The following is a 16,302-nucleotide window of genomic DNA, read 5'->3' as shown; positions in this document are numbered from 1 at the left end:
CTTAGGCTGTTTCCAAATCTTAGCTATTGTAAATTGTGCTGCTATGAATATAGGAGTGCATATATCCTTTCTGACGGATGTTTCTGATTTCTTGGGATATATTCCTAGAAATAGAATTACTGGGTCAAATGGAAGTTCCATTTTTAACTTTTTGAGTAAAGTCCATACTGTTTTCCACAGTAGCTGTACTGGTTTGCATTCCTACCAGCAGTGTACAAGGGTTCCTTTTTCTCCACCAGCACTTGTTGATTTGTTGCTGATAGCCATTCTGATAGGTGTGAGGTAATACCTCATTGTTGTTTTAATTTGCATCTCTCTGATGATTAGTGACTTTGAGCATTTTTTTTATATGTCTCTTGGCCATCTGTATGTCCTCTTTAGAAAAATTTCTATATATGTCTTTTGCCCATTTTTTATTGGATTGTTTAATCTTCCTTTTGTTAAGTTGTATGAGCTCCCTGTAGATTTTGGAGATTAAACCCTTATTGGAGATAACATTGGCAAATATGTTTTCCCATGCAGTGGGCTCTATTGTTGTTTTGTTGATGGTCTCTTTTGCTGTGCAGGGATCTTTTTTTATTCCAGATGAATTTTTGGAGAGTTTGTTCTAGGTCTTTGAAATATGCCATTGGTGTTTTAGTGGGGATTTCATTGAATCTATAGATTGCTTTGGGTAGTATGAACATTTTAATTATGTTGATTCTACTAATCCATGAACATGATATATTCTTCAATTTGTTTATGTCTTCCTTTAGCTCTTTTTTTTGGTGTCTGTAGTTTTCTGAGTGCAAGTCTTTTACCTCCTTAGTTAAGTTTATTCATAGGTATCTTAATTTTTTTGTTGCAATGGTAAATGGATTTTTTTTTTTAGTTTCTCTTTCTGTGAGTTCATTATTGGTGTAGAAAAAAAAGGCATAGGTTTCTGGGTGTTAAATTTGTACATTGCCAATTTCATCTATTAAGTCTAGTAGTTTTTTGACAGAGTCTTTAGGGTTTTTTATGTACAATATCATATCATCTGTGAATAAGGACAGTTTTACTTCTTCTTTTCCAATTTGGATGCCTTTCATTTCTTCTTCTTGTCTGATTACTATGGCTAGCACTTCCAAGTACTATGTCCAATAGGAGTGGTGAAAGTGGGCATCCCTGTCTTGATCCTGTTCTTAGAGGAAATGGTTTTAGTTTTTGCCCATTGAGTATGATGTTGGCTGTTGGTTTGTCATATTAGTTAGCCTCATTCTTAAATATCAGTAATATAATTATCATAGGAGGTTCAACTTAAAGAAACATGACCCTGTCTAAGGGGGAAAAAACGGAATCCTGGGTGTATTGAGTGTTTGCACATCACTTTCTAATTCCTATGCAGATACAGCTTCTCTTAATCTTTTTAGAAAGTTTCAGCCTCTTCTAATCTTCTGGTCTCCCCTTCCCTCAACCCTGGCCATACTAGCACAAAGTTCAAACCATTTTAATTTCTTCTCTAGGCCCACCTGCTCTTTCCCAGCTCTGTCGCCTGTGTGTCCGAAAGTGCTTGGGTCGAGCGTGTCATCAAAGCATCCACAAGCTACATCTACCAGAGCCACTGCAAAGATTCCTCCTCTACCAGTAGTCCCAACTCTCCATGGAAGGTCTTGGGAATAATCAGGTAGTTGCCTGCTGTACACAGGATACTTAGTGTAGATGCCCAACAGCTAACCTCTCAGTGTCTTCAAATGAGTTAGGCCAGTTAGAGTAAGTCCCTGATGAATCAGAAACACGTAGGGAGTGGAAACTCGTGGTTAGTTTAATGTTCTCATTAATCAAGGGGCAATCAGAAACCTTTCATTTTTACCACTTGTTGTAGACACTTTTAAAAAAAACCTATAAAGTAGAATAAAAATAGTAAGCTAATTTTGAAGTCTCATGATCTACATTTATCTAAGGGTCAACATTCTGAGTATCATGTAGATACATGTAAATCAGGTTGAATAAGATTGTGATGAATGTGAATATTATAAAATGTGTTCCTCTTGATTTAGTCCCTCCCTCTTTCCCCCTTTCTTTCCTTCTATGAATAAATCTCTGCTATAATTTTGATTTTCTTGCCTCTTTAAATTTATTGGGGTGACATTGGTTAATAAAATTATATGGTTTTCAAGTGTATAATTCTAGGATACATTATCTGTATATGCATTGTGTCCCCACCACTCAAAAATCAAATTTTCTTCCATCACCATATATTTGACCCCCTTAACCCTTTATGACCACTTGCCCTCTTCCCTCTGGTAATCCCGATACTGTTATCGTGACTATGAGTTTTTGTGTAGTGATTAGCATAGCTGCCTTCCTTGCCTTTAAAAAACAAACAAACAAACAAAAAAAAAACAAATGAAAAAGAGGAATACTTTAAAAAACACAGCAGTTATCAAGGCTCCCAATTTTGGAGCTCCTGGTTGGTAAGAGAGTTGTTGGAAGATATTAGCTCACCTGAAGGTTAGGGGTCTGTTTCCCATCACTTTTGATTCTGTTATGTGAGGTAGACAGTTCTAGGATCCAGCAACACCAAGTGTTCCCACTACCTGAACCCACAGGCACGAGTTGATGCATGTTTCAACCTAAGCTTCCATCAGCGTATTTTCAAGACCAAGAGTACCAGGGTTTTTGAAATAATTACAGGTTGATGCCAGTCACCAAGATTTGTGGGTCAATATTATTTCTATAAGTAGGGGCCTAAAATAAACAAAAATACTCAGAAACAGCTTTCCTCTTCCCTTTTTTCTTCTTCTCCCTCTCCTTTTTCCTCTTCCCAACCTCCTCCCCTCATCCCTTTTGTGAATTTAAAACATGAAAATTGGATAGACTTTAATTATTGTAAGTACCCCTATTATGGTTCAGTGACTATAGTAATATTAGCTTCTAAATAGAAAAAAATTCTCTTTGATGATCCTAAGATTTTTCCCAAACATGTCTTTTCCCCCAGTTTTTCTAGACCACTTATTCTCAACTGGGGGACAATTTGCCCTACTTTTACCCAGTCTCAGGGACATTTGGCAAAGTCTGGAGACATTTTTGGTTGTAACATCTGGGGGAGGGATGCGACTGACATCTAGTGGATAGAGGTTGGAGATGCAGCTGATCATCCTACAAGGCACAGGACAGCTCTCCACAGCAGAGAATTAATCAGGCCCCAAAAGTCAGCAGTGCTGAGGTTGAGAAGCACTGCTCTACACACATGCTACTCACTACAGAAGCCATTAGCTACATGTGCCTACTAAGCAGTTGGAAGGTAGCTAGGCTGAAGTGAGAAGTGCTGCGAGTGTAAAATACATACCATGTTTTGAAGATTCAGTAGAAATAAAAAGAATGTGAAATATTTTATTAAAGATTTTGATCTTGATTGCACATTGAAATGATATTTTGAATATATTAGCTTAAATAAAATTCATCATTAAAATTATTTCCAATTATTTTTATTTTTTAAAAGTGACTACAATAAAAATTTAACTTAACATGTCATTAGCATCATATTTCTGTTAGTACTGTTCTGGACCATTTTCCTCATTTTGATGACTTTAGAATATGAAGTAAGTTAATCTTGATTATTATTTGTGGAAATATTAAATTCTTACTTTACATCATACTTCAAAAACAAATCTCATTTTTTTAAATGTTAAAAACTTAAAAATGATGCTATGAAATACTAGAATAAGATGTTCATGAATATGCATGAAAAAGATGGTCTTTTCTAAGCATAATATCAGACAGAGAAACTTTAAAGGAAAATATTGATAAATTAAAATACATATCAGCCCCAGTCACTGAGTTACCAGTCAAAGGCTCAGCACCTTGAGCCCCCTCTCTTTCTGATGCTCTGTCCCAGACACCTGCCTTCTCCCTCAGCAGCCTTCCAAAAGTGAAGGTCAGCCACTTCCACAAAGGAAACGGAATCCTATTTTAGGATTTTATTATATTGTATTTTATTTATTTATTTATTTTCTGTTCTCAGTTTATTACATGAAGGAATTACGCTAGTCCAAGTTAAAAGCAGAATCCAAATGCTTACACTTTACAAGTGAGGTCTTAAACTTGTGACAATGGACAGAAAGGAAATTCTCCTCATTGCAAGGAAATCCTCACTTTGGCTTCAGTGAGCCAAAAGCACTTAAAACCCATGAACCTTCAGCTGGTTATCCTTAATTTTTTAATATAGGATAAGAATTCACTATCCACAACCTCCACTCTTTTGACCCCTTTTCTGATGCAAGTAAGGGTAATTATCTGCTTCCTGCTGGAACTGAGGATCAATTATATCCATACTAGAGGCCCTGTGCATGAAATTTATGCACAGGTAGGGTCCCTAGGGCTGGCTGGTGATCAGGACCAATTTGTGGGGTGACTGGTGGGGTGATCAGGGGTCCCCCGCTGGCACTCACTTTGGCCAGCCTGGCGCTACCTGCTTACTGACCCCACAACCTCTGCCAGTCACCTTCCTCTGCAGAAGGCGACTGGCAGGGCAATTGCTGCCCAGCCCTGCCCTCCAGTCACTCTGCTGCTGCGATTGGGGAAGGTCTCCTGCTGGCACCTGCCTTGGCTGGCCTGGGGCCTGTGGGCTGGGGGCAGCTCCTGCTTTGAGCATCTGCCCCCTGGTGGTCAGTGCACATCATACTGACTAGTCATTCTGCTGTTCAGTTGATTTGCATATTAGGCTTTTATTATATAGGATAAGAATTCAACAGAGGAGCAGCAGGGAGACCCTTACTACTGTCCAAGGGATTTCTGTGGATGATGATGATAAAAAGAATCTAGTGAAGGCTTTAAAAGAAATTTGCCTGCAATGGTGTATTTGAACATCCAGAATATATGGAGAAATAATTTAGTACAGGGTGACCACCACAAGAACAAATTCTGTTCCTCATAGAGACTGGACTGGCTAAGGATAACCAGCTGAAGGTTCATGGGTTTTAAGTGCTTTTGGCTCACTGAAGCCAAAGTGAGGATTTCCTTGCAATGAGGAGAATTTCCTTTCTGTCCATTGTCACAAGTTTAAGACCTCAGCTTGTAAAGTGTAAGCATTTGGATTCTGCTTTTAACTTGGACTAGCGTAATTCCTTCATGTAATAAACTGAGAACAGAAAATAAATAAATAAACAAAATACATATCATAGAACATTCAGCAGTCAGAGGCTTTGTACCTTCAAAGTGTTATCACGAGGGCATTTTTTTTTAATTTTTTTTTTTAGTCAACCTGTTTCTTGCTGAATGTGTTAAGTCCCAAGGTGTCGTAGGATATTCAGTCTATCTGTGACCCCAAGGAACTACAGAATTCTTCTGTTCCATCCACTTCCTGAATCTGCAGACCACGGATCTCACAAATCATGTGTATGGACCTCCCACCTCTGGTAGGTGTGTGTGTCTGTCTGTGTGTCTGTGTGTGTGGAGTGGGACACTCCAATCCTGAACTGGGTCTCAAGAGACCACTTACCAGAACTGATTCTCTGGTTCCATAAATATGTGGAAGCAGAACAGGTCCCAGTGCCTATCTCTCAATGTGCTGCAGTCAGTGTTTTGTGATTTATGAATTTAGAGATTGGTCAGAAGGCAGCCTTTAATTTCACTTTAAAACCTACATCCATCAAGCTAGAATTAGAGCATCAGAGAAATCATCTGGTTTATGTGAGGTTATATGGCTTTCTTTGGGGGGATTCTAACACGATAGAGATTATTTCATTTTTCACGGGATGTGGAATGTTTTATTCCACAAATGGTGCACTTTTTTAAATTTCTTTTCTTTTTTTTTTTTTTTTTTACAATTTCTATCATATTTGAAGTGCTATAGGCTAACTTCTTGAGTCATCCAACACGTTTTTACTCAGCATCTATTATATGCCAGACTCTTTGAGGCTACGAAAAGGATAGCTTATGTGTTAGTAGAGGCAACAGGACATAAGCAACATGTACATAAATATCATTTCAGAACTGATAAGAAAAATAAAGCATATGGAGGTCAAGAGTAATAGGGAGACCTACTATTTTTAGATATGGTAATTAGGCAAAGACCCTGGTGAGGTAACTTCATTTAAAAAGAACTATTCACATATATATCTAATATTAACTAATTTTTACTATTAAATTTGTAGTGACTTTTTTCAGTACATCATGGTATTTATTTTTTGTTTCTTTGCCTGATTTAATATAGCAGTCCTATTATGAAAGTATTTTTTTATTTCTGCTTTTCCAACAAACCATATTGCAATGATTTTCTAAGTTTCAAATCCTTTGAACTATCCTTTTAAATGGTTGTATCATTATTATTTTTTTTTAGCTATTTCCATATTGCTGGATACTTACATTATTTTTAATTTCTTGCTATTATAAATGACAGTAGCACGAACTTTGTACTTTTTAAAGAAATGTTTTTAAATGTTTTAAGTATTGTAACTGAAAATGTGAGTTCGGCTGGCCACAATGAGAGCCAACCTCATAAGACAGGTGCTGGTCCTCTGCACAAAATGGTGGACTCCCGTCTCAAAGGCCATTTCCCCTTCCTGCTCAAGGCTGCTACAGGGATAGGGAGGGGAGAGTTTTTTTTCCCCTATCCAATCATCTTTCTAGCTTTTGGTGGGCTGCAGCCCTGTTCATTCATCTTTCTAGCTTTTGATTTGCTGAGTATAAGAACCTGCCCCCTGCACCATCTTGCCCAGTTGAGGAGGCTTCCGAGGATCTCTGCGGGTCTACAGCAGCTTAGGGGGCCTTGTCCAATCATCTTTCTGGCTTTTGATTTGCTGAGTGTAAGAACCCGCCCCCTGCACCATCTTGCCCAGTTGAGGAGGTTTCCGAGGATCTCTGTGGGTCTACAGCATCAAAGGGGGGCTGCTAGGGCCCTGCCCGGTCAGCCTTCTAGGTTTTGATGCGCTGAGTATTAGAGCTGACCCTGTGCCATCTTGGTCAGTTGAGGAGACTCCCAAGGCTCCCTACCAGTCTACAGCAGGAGGTGGGAGAGGTGTGTGTGTGGGAGGGCAGAATGGGGGAAGGGGGGCTTCTGGGTCCTGTCCAGTCACCTTTCTAGCCTTTGGCGGGATGAGTCTCTGTCCAATCAGTTTTTTTGGGGGGCGTGCTGGATGTAAGAACCACCCCCCAGCCATCTTGGTCAGTTGAGGAGACTCCCAGAGGCTCCTTGTGGGTCCAGGGTGGGTCCTGTCCAATCATCTTTCCAGTTCTTGGCGGTCAAGGGTCCTGTCCAATCATCTTTCTAGCTCTTGGAGGTCCAGCGCCCTGTCCAATCATCTTCTAACTTTTGGTGTGCTGGGTGTAAGAACCACCCCCTGCCCCATAGGGGAGTCTCCCTAATGTTCTGGAGTGGCGGAGAGGCAGGCTGCAGGACCCCCGCCAGGGAGCCTGAAGTTGCTGATTATCTCGGCCCATCTCCCAGCACTGGACACGGTGCCCACAGGACGCCTCTGGATCAGTGTGCCTGAGTCCTCTGCACAGCCCACACGCGGACGAAGAGGCCAGGTAGGTCTGCGCCCTGACGGCTGCCCAAGGCAATACTATTTCTTAGAAAGTATTTAAAGTGGTATTTACTGACTAAGATTATTTTTTTTAAAAAAAAGCGTTTAAAAAGCATTTTATATATACACAAAATGAGTCACTTTAAGGGAAAATGTGTTTTTTTTTTCCTGTTTCCTTTCCCTTTATTAATTAATTTTTAAATTTCTTTATTAAGGTGTTACATATGTATCCTTATTTCTCCATTACCCCCCTTATCCCCACCCCCACTCATACACTCACCCCCTGTTGTCTGTGTCCGTTGGTTAGGCTTATATGCATGCATACAAGTCCTCTGGTTGATCTCTCCCCCATCCCACTCCTCCCCTGCTTTCCCTCTGAGGTTTGACGGTCTGATCCATGTTTCTCTGTCTCTGGATCTGTTTTTGTTCATTTGGGGGGGCGTGCTGGATGTAAGAACCGACCCCAGCGCCATCTTGGTCAGTTGAGGAGACTCCCGGATGCTCCTTGCCGGTCTAGGGTGGGTCCTGTCCAATCATCTTTCTAGCTCTTGGCGGTCCAGGGCCCTGTCCAATCATCTTTTAACTTTTGGAGCACTGGGTGTAAGAACCACCCCCTGCGACATCTTAGGGGAGTCTGTCTATTGTTCTAGAGCTGCAGACAGGGAGGCTGCAGGACCCCCGCCAGGGAGCCTGAAGTTGCTGCTGTCCTCGGCCCATCATGAGATCATGTGATATTTCTCTTTCTCTGACTGGCTTACTTCACTTAGCATAATGCTCTCCAGTTCCATCCATGCTGTTGCAAATGGTAAGGATTCCTTCTTTTTTACAGCAGTGTAGTATTCCATTGTGTAGATGTACCATAGTTTTCTAATCCACTCCATCTGCTGATGGGCACTTAGGCTGTTTCCAAATCTTAGCTATGGTGAATGGTGCTGCTATGAACATAGGGGTGCATATATCCTTTCTGATTGGTGTTTCTAGTTTCTTGGGATATATTCCTAGAAGTAGGATTATGGGGTCAAATGGGAGTTCCATTTTCAGTTTTTTGAGGAAACTCCATACTGTTTTCCACAGTGGTTGTACCAGTCTGCATTCCCACCAGCAGTGCACAAGGGTTCCTTTTTCTCCGCAACCTCGCCTGCACTTGTCGTTTGTTGATGGTAGCCATTCTAACGGGTGTGAGATGGTACCTCATTGTTATTTTGATTTGCATCTCTCAGATTATTAGTGATTTTGAATATGTTTTCATATGTTTCTTTGCCTCTGTCTTCTTTTGAAAAGTACCTATGTAGGTCGGTTGCCATTTTTATTATTGGATTGTTTATCTTCCTTTTATTGAGTTGTATGAGTTCCCTGTAAATGTTCGAGATTAAACATTCATCAGTGATAACATTTGCAAATATGTTCTCCCATACAGTGGGCTTTCTTGTTGTTTTGTTTATGGTTTCTTTTGCTATGCAAAAGCTTTTTATGTTGATGTAGTCCCATTTTTAAATTTTCTCTTTAGTTTCCATTGCCCTAGGAGCAGTATCAGTGAAGAAATTGCTTCAGCATATGTCTGATGTCGCTGCCTGTGGATTCCTCTAGTATTTTTATGGTTTCATCTTATGTTTAAGTCCTTTATCTATTTTGAGTTTATTTTTGTGTATGGTGTAAGTTGGTGGTCTAGTTTCATTGTTTTTTCATGTATCTGTCCAATTTTACCAATACCATTTATTGAACAGACTGTCTTGACTCTGTTGTATGTTCATGCCTCCTTTGTCAAATATTAATTGGCCATAGTGGTTTGGGTCGATTTCTGGGTTCTCTATTCTAAACCAGTGATCGATATGTCTGTTCTTGTGCCAGTACCAGGCTGTTTTGAGAACAGTGGCTTTCTAATACAGCTTGAAATCTGGTATTGAGATCCCTCCTACTTTGTTCTTTCTCAGGATTGCTGTGGCTATTCGGGGTCTTTTTCAATTACAGATAAATTTTTGGAAAATTCTTTCTAGGTCTGTGAAATATGCCGTTGGTATTTCAATGGGGAGTGCATTGAATCTATAGATTGCTTTGGGTAGTATGGACATTTTAATGATGTTGATTCTACCAATCCATGAACACGATGTGTTCTTCCATCTGTTTATGTCTTTCTCTATCTCTTTTTTCAGTGTCTTGTAGTTTTCTGTGTATAGGTCTTTTACCTCCTTAGTTAAGTTTATTCCTAGGTATCTTAATTATTTTGGTGTGATGGTAAATTGTATTGCTTTTTTAGTCTCTCTTTCTGTAAGTTCATTATTGGTATATAGAAATGCCATGGATTTCTTGGCATTAATTTTGTATCCTGTCACATTGCCAAACTCATTTTTTGTTTTGTTTTGTTTTGTTTTGTTTTGCTTTCTGTGAGTTAATTATCGGTATATAAAAAAAGCCATGGATTTCTGGGTGTTAATTTTGTATCTTGCTACATTGTCAAATTTATTAAGTCTAATAATTTTTTGATGGAATCTTTAGGGTTTTCTACATACACTATGTCATTTGTGAATAAGGACAGTTTTACTCTTTTCCAATTTGGATGCCTTTTATTTCTTCTTCTGGTTTGATCACAATGGCTAGTACTTCCAGTACTATGTTGAACAATTAATTATTTTAATCTTTATTGTTGAAAATATTACATAGGTCCTCCCCCCCCCCCATTATCTCTTCCAGCTCACTCCCGTTTCCCCTCCCCCAGGACTTCACTATCCCATTGTCTGTGTCTATGGGTTATGCATACATTGTATGCATACAAGTTCATTGGTTGATCTCTTTCCACCTACCCTCCCCTGCCTTCTAAGTGAAATAAGCCAGTCAGAGAAAGGCAACTATTATATGATCTCACTCATATGTGGAATCTAATGAACCAAATAAACTGATGAAAAAAAAATAGACTTCAGAGACATAGAAGCATGAACAGACTGTTGAACCTCAGAGGGAAGGGAAAATGTTTTAATTATCAAATACCCAATATTACCTATTCATATACCATGTATCTCTGTAGCATCTAACCATTCATTATTTATTTGACTATATCCATCAATTTCTGTGACCCATTATTTAAAATAATATGTTTGCCTATGTCACTTGAAGATTTAAGCTTCAATTCCTTTAAAATCCTTTAAGTTACTTATAAGGTCAGGCATGTCATTCAACATCTATATGTTTTGTTGTTGTTCATTTTATTAAGGAACTGTTTTCCCAAAGTGATTCTTCTTCATGATATTTCTAATAGTGCCACATCAAATCAACCTGAGGTTTACAGATGATTCATTTTTCAGTAACAGTACTCATTGCAAGAAGATTTTATGCACTTAACACGAAGAGAACAGCTGATGTTTCCGAGACATTGCCTGAAGCTGTCATGGTGAGGGATGAACCTTGTCTAGTCACAGCTTGTCAGGGGAGGGTGTTCTCTGCACTGGAGTACCTTATGCTTTCTCCCATCACAAATCATTGCCAGGGGCTGCTCCTGCGTGGTCATTTGCATACAGAATACATCATCTCCTTCCTTTAGCAGAATATTAGGATGAATACATGGCCACACTCAGAATAGCAACTTTGCATAGGGGTGCATATTTCTCCATTTGTGTCATGCTCCCACATGGCTCCACACTAAACACTTCAATGTGCATCTCCCAAGAACACAGAGACTCTTCTACATAACTTGGTGCAGTGACCACATGAAGGAAATTTGACATTGATGTACTATGATTATCTGTTTACGTCCATTTTAAGTTTCCATGATTCTGGCACTGATGTCTTTTATACCTTGTCCCCTATTCCCCCAAATCAGGATCCAGTAAAAGCTTATGCATTACATTTAGTTATTAAGTTTCTTTATTCTCATTTCATATAGAAAGCCTCCCCGCTTTGGTCCTTCACACCATTGACATTTTTGAAGAGTCCAGCTCCATTGTTATGTAGACTCTCTCTCAATTTTTATTTGCCTGTTTCCTCAAAAATACTTCATCATGACAGATTTTTAAAAACACATTCTTGTTCGAGTCTTATTGTACAACTAGATGGAATAGGAATGAGTGACTGCTTTGTAATGAATGATGTTGCTTTATAAAAGTAGAAACATCAGATATCTCAGCATGCAGAGCCAGTTATGCGAGAATAACTGAAGCAGATAGGATTTGTACTGGAAAAGTAGTTCATTCCAAATTATCAGAGGAAATGTACTCCTTTTAGGTTTTAAAGACTTTGTGCTAGAAAAATTGCTGACTAGAACGACAAGAGGTTTCAGCTCCTGGGCCAGCTTTGGCTGATTGGAGGTGACATTCAAGGCCCTGCAAGGCCTCAACAGGAAAGAGTCACCATTAGTGATGTCTGCCATGGACAGCTAGATGAGGGGTAGGGCTGAGGATGTGGCTAGTGATAGGACTGCACTAGATAAGAAGTGACTGTGGCCTTACTGATGCTGCAGGCCATAATTCTTACCTAACCTGGGCCAAGTTTCCTGAACATGCAGACATACAACATCTAAGACTGACTAAAAGTTGGTAAGATTGTTCTATTGTGACTCATTGTAACTATTTTTTTCTATAAGCACAGCTCATACTTATGTAATTCAACTTTATACTCAGACAGATCTTTAAAAATGCATGAGCTTCTATTTGTAATGGTTTTCTAATTTCCAACTAAAAGAACTGTTGTTAAATGGTTAAAAAAGATTAGTTCCAATCCTCCAATATTCACAAGTGTTGATCAACATTATAAATATAACTAGAGGCCCAGTGTATGAAATTCGTGCACTCCAGAAGGGGGCTCCCTCAGGTTGGCCTGTGCTGTCTCACAGTCCGGGAGCTCAAGGGGGATGTCTGACTGCTAAGAGCGGGCCTAAGCTGGCAGTCGGACATCCTTATTGCTGCTGAAGAGGTGAGAGAGGCTCCCATCACTGCTGCTGCACTCACCAGCTATGAGCCCAGCTTCTGGCCGAGCAGCGCTCCTCCTATGGGAGTGCACTGACCACAGGGGGCATTTCCTGTATTGAATGTCTGCTCTCTGGTGGTCAGTGTGCATCATAGCAACTGGTCATTCCACCATTGGGCTGAAACTGGCTCTCTGACATCCCCCAAGGGGTCCCAGATTGTGAGAGGGTGCAGGCCAGGCCAAGGGACCCCACCAGTACATGATCAGGGACAGGGAGAGATACAGAAGGTTGCCCAGCCAGGGAGAAACCATGGGAGGGACCCAGGGCATGTCCAGCCCGTCTAGCTCAGTCCTGATCGGCCGGACCCCAGCAGTAAGCTAACCTACTGGTCAGAGCATCCACCCCCTTGTGGTCAGTGCATGTCATAGTGACTGGTTGATTGCCCCCTGGTGATCAGTGCATGTCAAAGTGAGCGGTTGAGAGGCTTTAGCATATCATTAGCATATTATTCTTTGATTGGTTAAATGGCCAACTGGACAACCAGACACTTAGCATATTAGGCTTTTATTATATAGGACTAGAGGCCCAGTGCACAAAATTTGTGCATGGCGTGTGTGTGTGTGTGTGTGTGTGTGTGTGTGTGTGTCCCTTAGCCCAGCCTGCACCCTGTCCAATCTGGGACCCCTCGAGGAATGTCTGACTACCTAAATGGGCAGTTGGACATCCCCCTCAATCCAGGACTGCTCGCCTGCCTGCTTGCCTGTCTGATTGCCCCTAAGTGCTTCTGCGGTGCCAGCCTGATCACCTCCTAACCACTCTCCTGCTAGCCTGATCGACACCTAACTGCTCCCCTGCCAGTCCGATTGTTCCTAACCACCCTCCTCTGCCAGCCTGGTCACCCCTAACTGTCCTCCCCTCCTGGCATGGTAACCTCAAACTGCCCTACCTTGCCAGGCTGGTTGCCCCTAACTGCCCTCTCTTGCTGGCCTGGTCCTCCACAAATTCCCTCCCCTGCTGGCCTGATAGCCCACAACTGCTGGCCATCTTGTGGCAGACATCTTGTGTCCACATGGGGGCAGCCATCTTTGACCACATGAGGGCGGCCATGTTGTGTGTTGGCATGACAGTCCAATTTGCATATTACTCTTTTATTAGATAGGATAAGATTAAAAGGTGATTAATGCCCACGCAGGTTCTAAGGCAAGACCTGGAAATCTTTTTTTGTCATTTTGGACAATAAACTTAAATTTGAGTATAGAATAACCTTATCTTCTTGGAATTTAATTAAATAAAGAAAGTGTATTATGAAGGGTTTACTCAGAAAGAAGGGTGTTGGCATCCAGCTTCTCCATTCTGCCCCTTTGCCATCCAGTCTAGTTGGGAGTAAATTTCTCCTTCTTTGCCAAATGCGTTTTATTGTTCTTCAAATCTTTCCTGTTGGAGTAGTGAGCCACATATATGCTAATGGCCTTCTCAGTTAATTGTGCAAATAGAGCTGAAGGGAAATTTGGCAGTGCTGATCTCAATTTTAAGTGGACACCTTTCTTTCAAATTGAAAATTTTACTGAGATCATTGTAAATTCACATGAAGTTGTAATAAATAATATGACGAGATCTCCTGTGGCTTTGCCCAGTTTTACTTTTGCAAAACTGCAGTATAATATTGAAACTGGACACAATAGGTCTGAGGTCACCTGCTACCTACTGGAGCCAAATTAAGCAGAGACAAGGTTGAATCATATATGAGTGTTTATTCCAATAATGCAGGCTATATGGGAGAGCAGTTGGTCACCCTGGAAATTCTGCTCTGACCCCTCTTGCTGGTTGGTTGATTATGTACACACGAGGGAGAAGATAGCTACGTGGAGCTGTGAGCTGCAAGTGTCACGTGGAAAGCGGAGGGGAGGGTCTGCTGTCTGGCCTGCAGGAGCTCAAAGTCCGATAACAAGATGGCTAATCTTGTGTGAAGTTACAAACAGTTCAGCTATTTCCTGGGACCAGAGAATGGTCAGCCTTCCTGAGAAAACTCCCAGAGGGGGTCAGGGTCCAGGCACAGCAACCAATCAGAGCTGTCCTGTCCTTGGTCTGTTCTCAAAATGTATTTCTTTTCTGAATCATGGACCCATGGAGGCATCTTATCTTTTTACAGCCTTGTTTCATCCTCTGGCTTCCTAGGGCCTGTAAGAAAACTTCTCATCTATAGCTACCCTGTTTCCCCGAAAATAAGACAGTGTCTTATATTAATTTTTTTCTCCCAAAGTTGCGCTAGGTCTTATTTTCAGGGGATGTCTTATCTTTCCATGCGCTAGGTCTTATTTTCGGGGAAACACGGTAGTGAGGTGAATGATTATTAGCCATCTGTGGCTCTATTCTTGCCCTTCCCCACTATCAATATCACAACCAGGAAATGATCATGAACACAATCTACTAATCTCATTCAGAATTCTTCATTTTGATTTGTACGCCTGTGTGTGTCTTTAGTTCTAGAGAAATTATCACGTGTATGAACACACCTTTGACTCAGTATTTCCACTCTTAGGAATCTCTCCTCCAGAAATATTTGCATGTGTGCACAAAGCTGTATGTAAGGAAACAGGGACTCAGGATTTTTTAAAAATAAAAAATGAAATGGTAACATTCTGCCTCCATCTTAGGGAAATGATAAAATATTTTAGAACAATATGGGATACTTCCCATGATGACTGAAAACAGGGACACAGTTCTATATGCTGAAATGTAAAGAGCTCCAAGACAAAGTGTAAAAAAATAGAACTATATGATAATATAATTACAATTATGTGAAAATAGTAAGGGGATAAATATGTATGTGTACAAGGAAATGTATTATGAAATATGAATGACTCTCCTCAAACTGCTAACAATGACCACCGTGTTTTTCAACTGAGGATCCATAAGTCTGAAACAGTGATGCTACTTTGCAACCATTTCACAGCCAGACTCTGCTTGAGACTCACTCAGTCTTCCCTGATGGGGAAGCAAAACTCCCTCCTGGGCTCCAACCAGTTTGGCTCAGCGGATAGAGCGTTGGCCTACGAACTGAAAGGTCCCAGGTTCGATTCCGGTCAGGGGCATGTACCTTGGTTGTGGGCACATCCCCAGTAGGCGGTGTGCAAGAGGCAGCTGATTGATGTTTCTCTCTCATTGATGTTTCTAACTATCCCTTTCCCTTCCTCTCTGTAAAAAATCAATAAAATATATATTTTTTAAAACTCCCTCCTGGTAGAAGAGTAGCTGGAGTCTAGGGATGCCGATCAGCTGGAACCAGCACCATACTTGCTTTTTGCACACGTGTCTTTGCAGATATGTCCTGCTTCCCCGCACCTCTGGGCATCCCTAGACTCCAGAGGTGCGGGGAAGCAGGACATATCTGCAAAGACACATGTGCAAAAAGCAAGTATTTTGTAAAGGCAACACTTACACAAACTAAAACTGTATAATTAACAGTAAAATAGCAGGCTTCTTTCATGCCCCCGTGCTGGCCAGCAATCTATTTTCCAATAGTAACCATTAATTATTTACTGAGAAGTTAATGTATAATGCGTGGAGGAAGGGTCATATAGGGCTTTTCATGAAATCCTTGCTGTTGGAAGGCAGAAAATAAAAGTTGTTTCTAAGCTTGCATGTTTGTAACATATAGACACATTTTCCCATACGAAACTCCCGGAAAAATTGAAACCACATGTGCAGATGGCCAGGCCGTCCTGGGCATGCTGCTGTGCAAGCAGTTCAGCAGGGATGCAGCAACGCAGCTCTGTCTGCTCCTGGGTTCTGGGACTTGTCTCAACAGGAAGCCCCCAAATAACGAACTGATCCCAGCAGGGGAATGAGGCTGCAGCCAGGAACAAGGCTTCCTTCACCCCCACCCTGTTCCTTCGCTCTCCAAAAGTTACAAAGTGTGAG

General features: G+C 41.0%; 1 protein-coding gene and 1 pseudogene across 2 annotated transcripts in view; both read left to right on the top strand.

Annotated features, from left to right (window-relative positions):
• The window catches only part of ASB11 (ankyrin repeat and SOCS box containing 11), a 28,137-nt gene extending 26,061 nt beyond the window's left edge, over positions 1-2,076 (top strand). For both annotated transcript variants that reach the window (XM_036439690.2, XM_036439691.1), the window contains one exon: positions 1,485-2,076. In XM_036439690.2, the coding sequence (XP_036295583.1) occupies positions 1,485-1,609 (125 nt within the window). In that variant the 3' untranslated portion in view covers positions 1,610-2,076. The remainder of the gene's footprint in view (positions 1-1,484) is intronic.
• LOC118720142 lies at positions 1,622-5,050 on the top strand (annotated as a pseudogene).
• Positions 5,051-16,302: the final 11,252 nt, after the last annotated feature.

The sequence above is a fragment of the Pipistrellus kuhlii genome, unplaced genomic scaffold, assembly GCF_014108245.1.
Source record: "Pipistrellus kuhlii isolate mPipKuh1 unplaced genomic scaffold, mPipKuh1.p scaffold_m20_p_16, whole genome shotgun sequence".
In the NCBI taxonomy this organism is placed as follows: Eukaryota; Metazoa; Chordata; class Mammalia; order Chiroptera; family Vespertilionidae; genus Pipistrellus; species Pipistrellus kuhlii.
The sequence above is the reverse complement of the archived record's forward strand: the minus strand, read 5'-3'. Positions and strand labels throughout refer to the sequence as shown.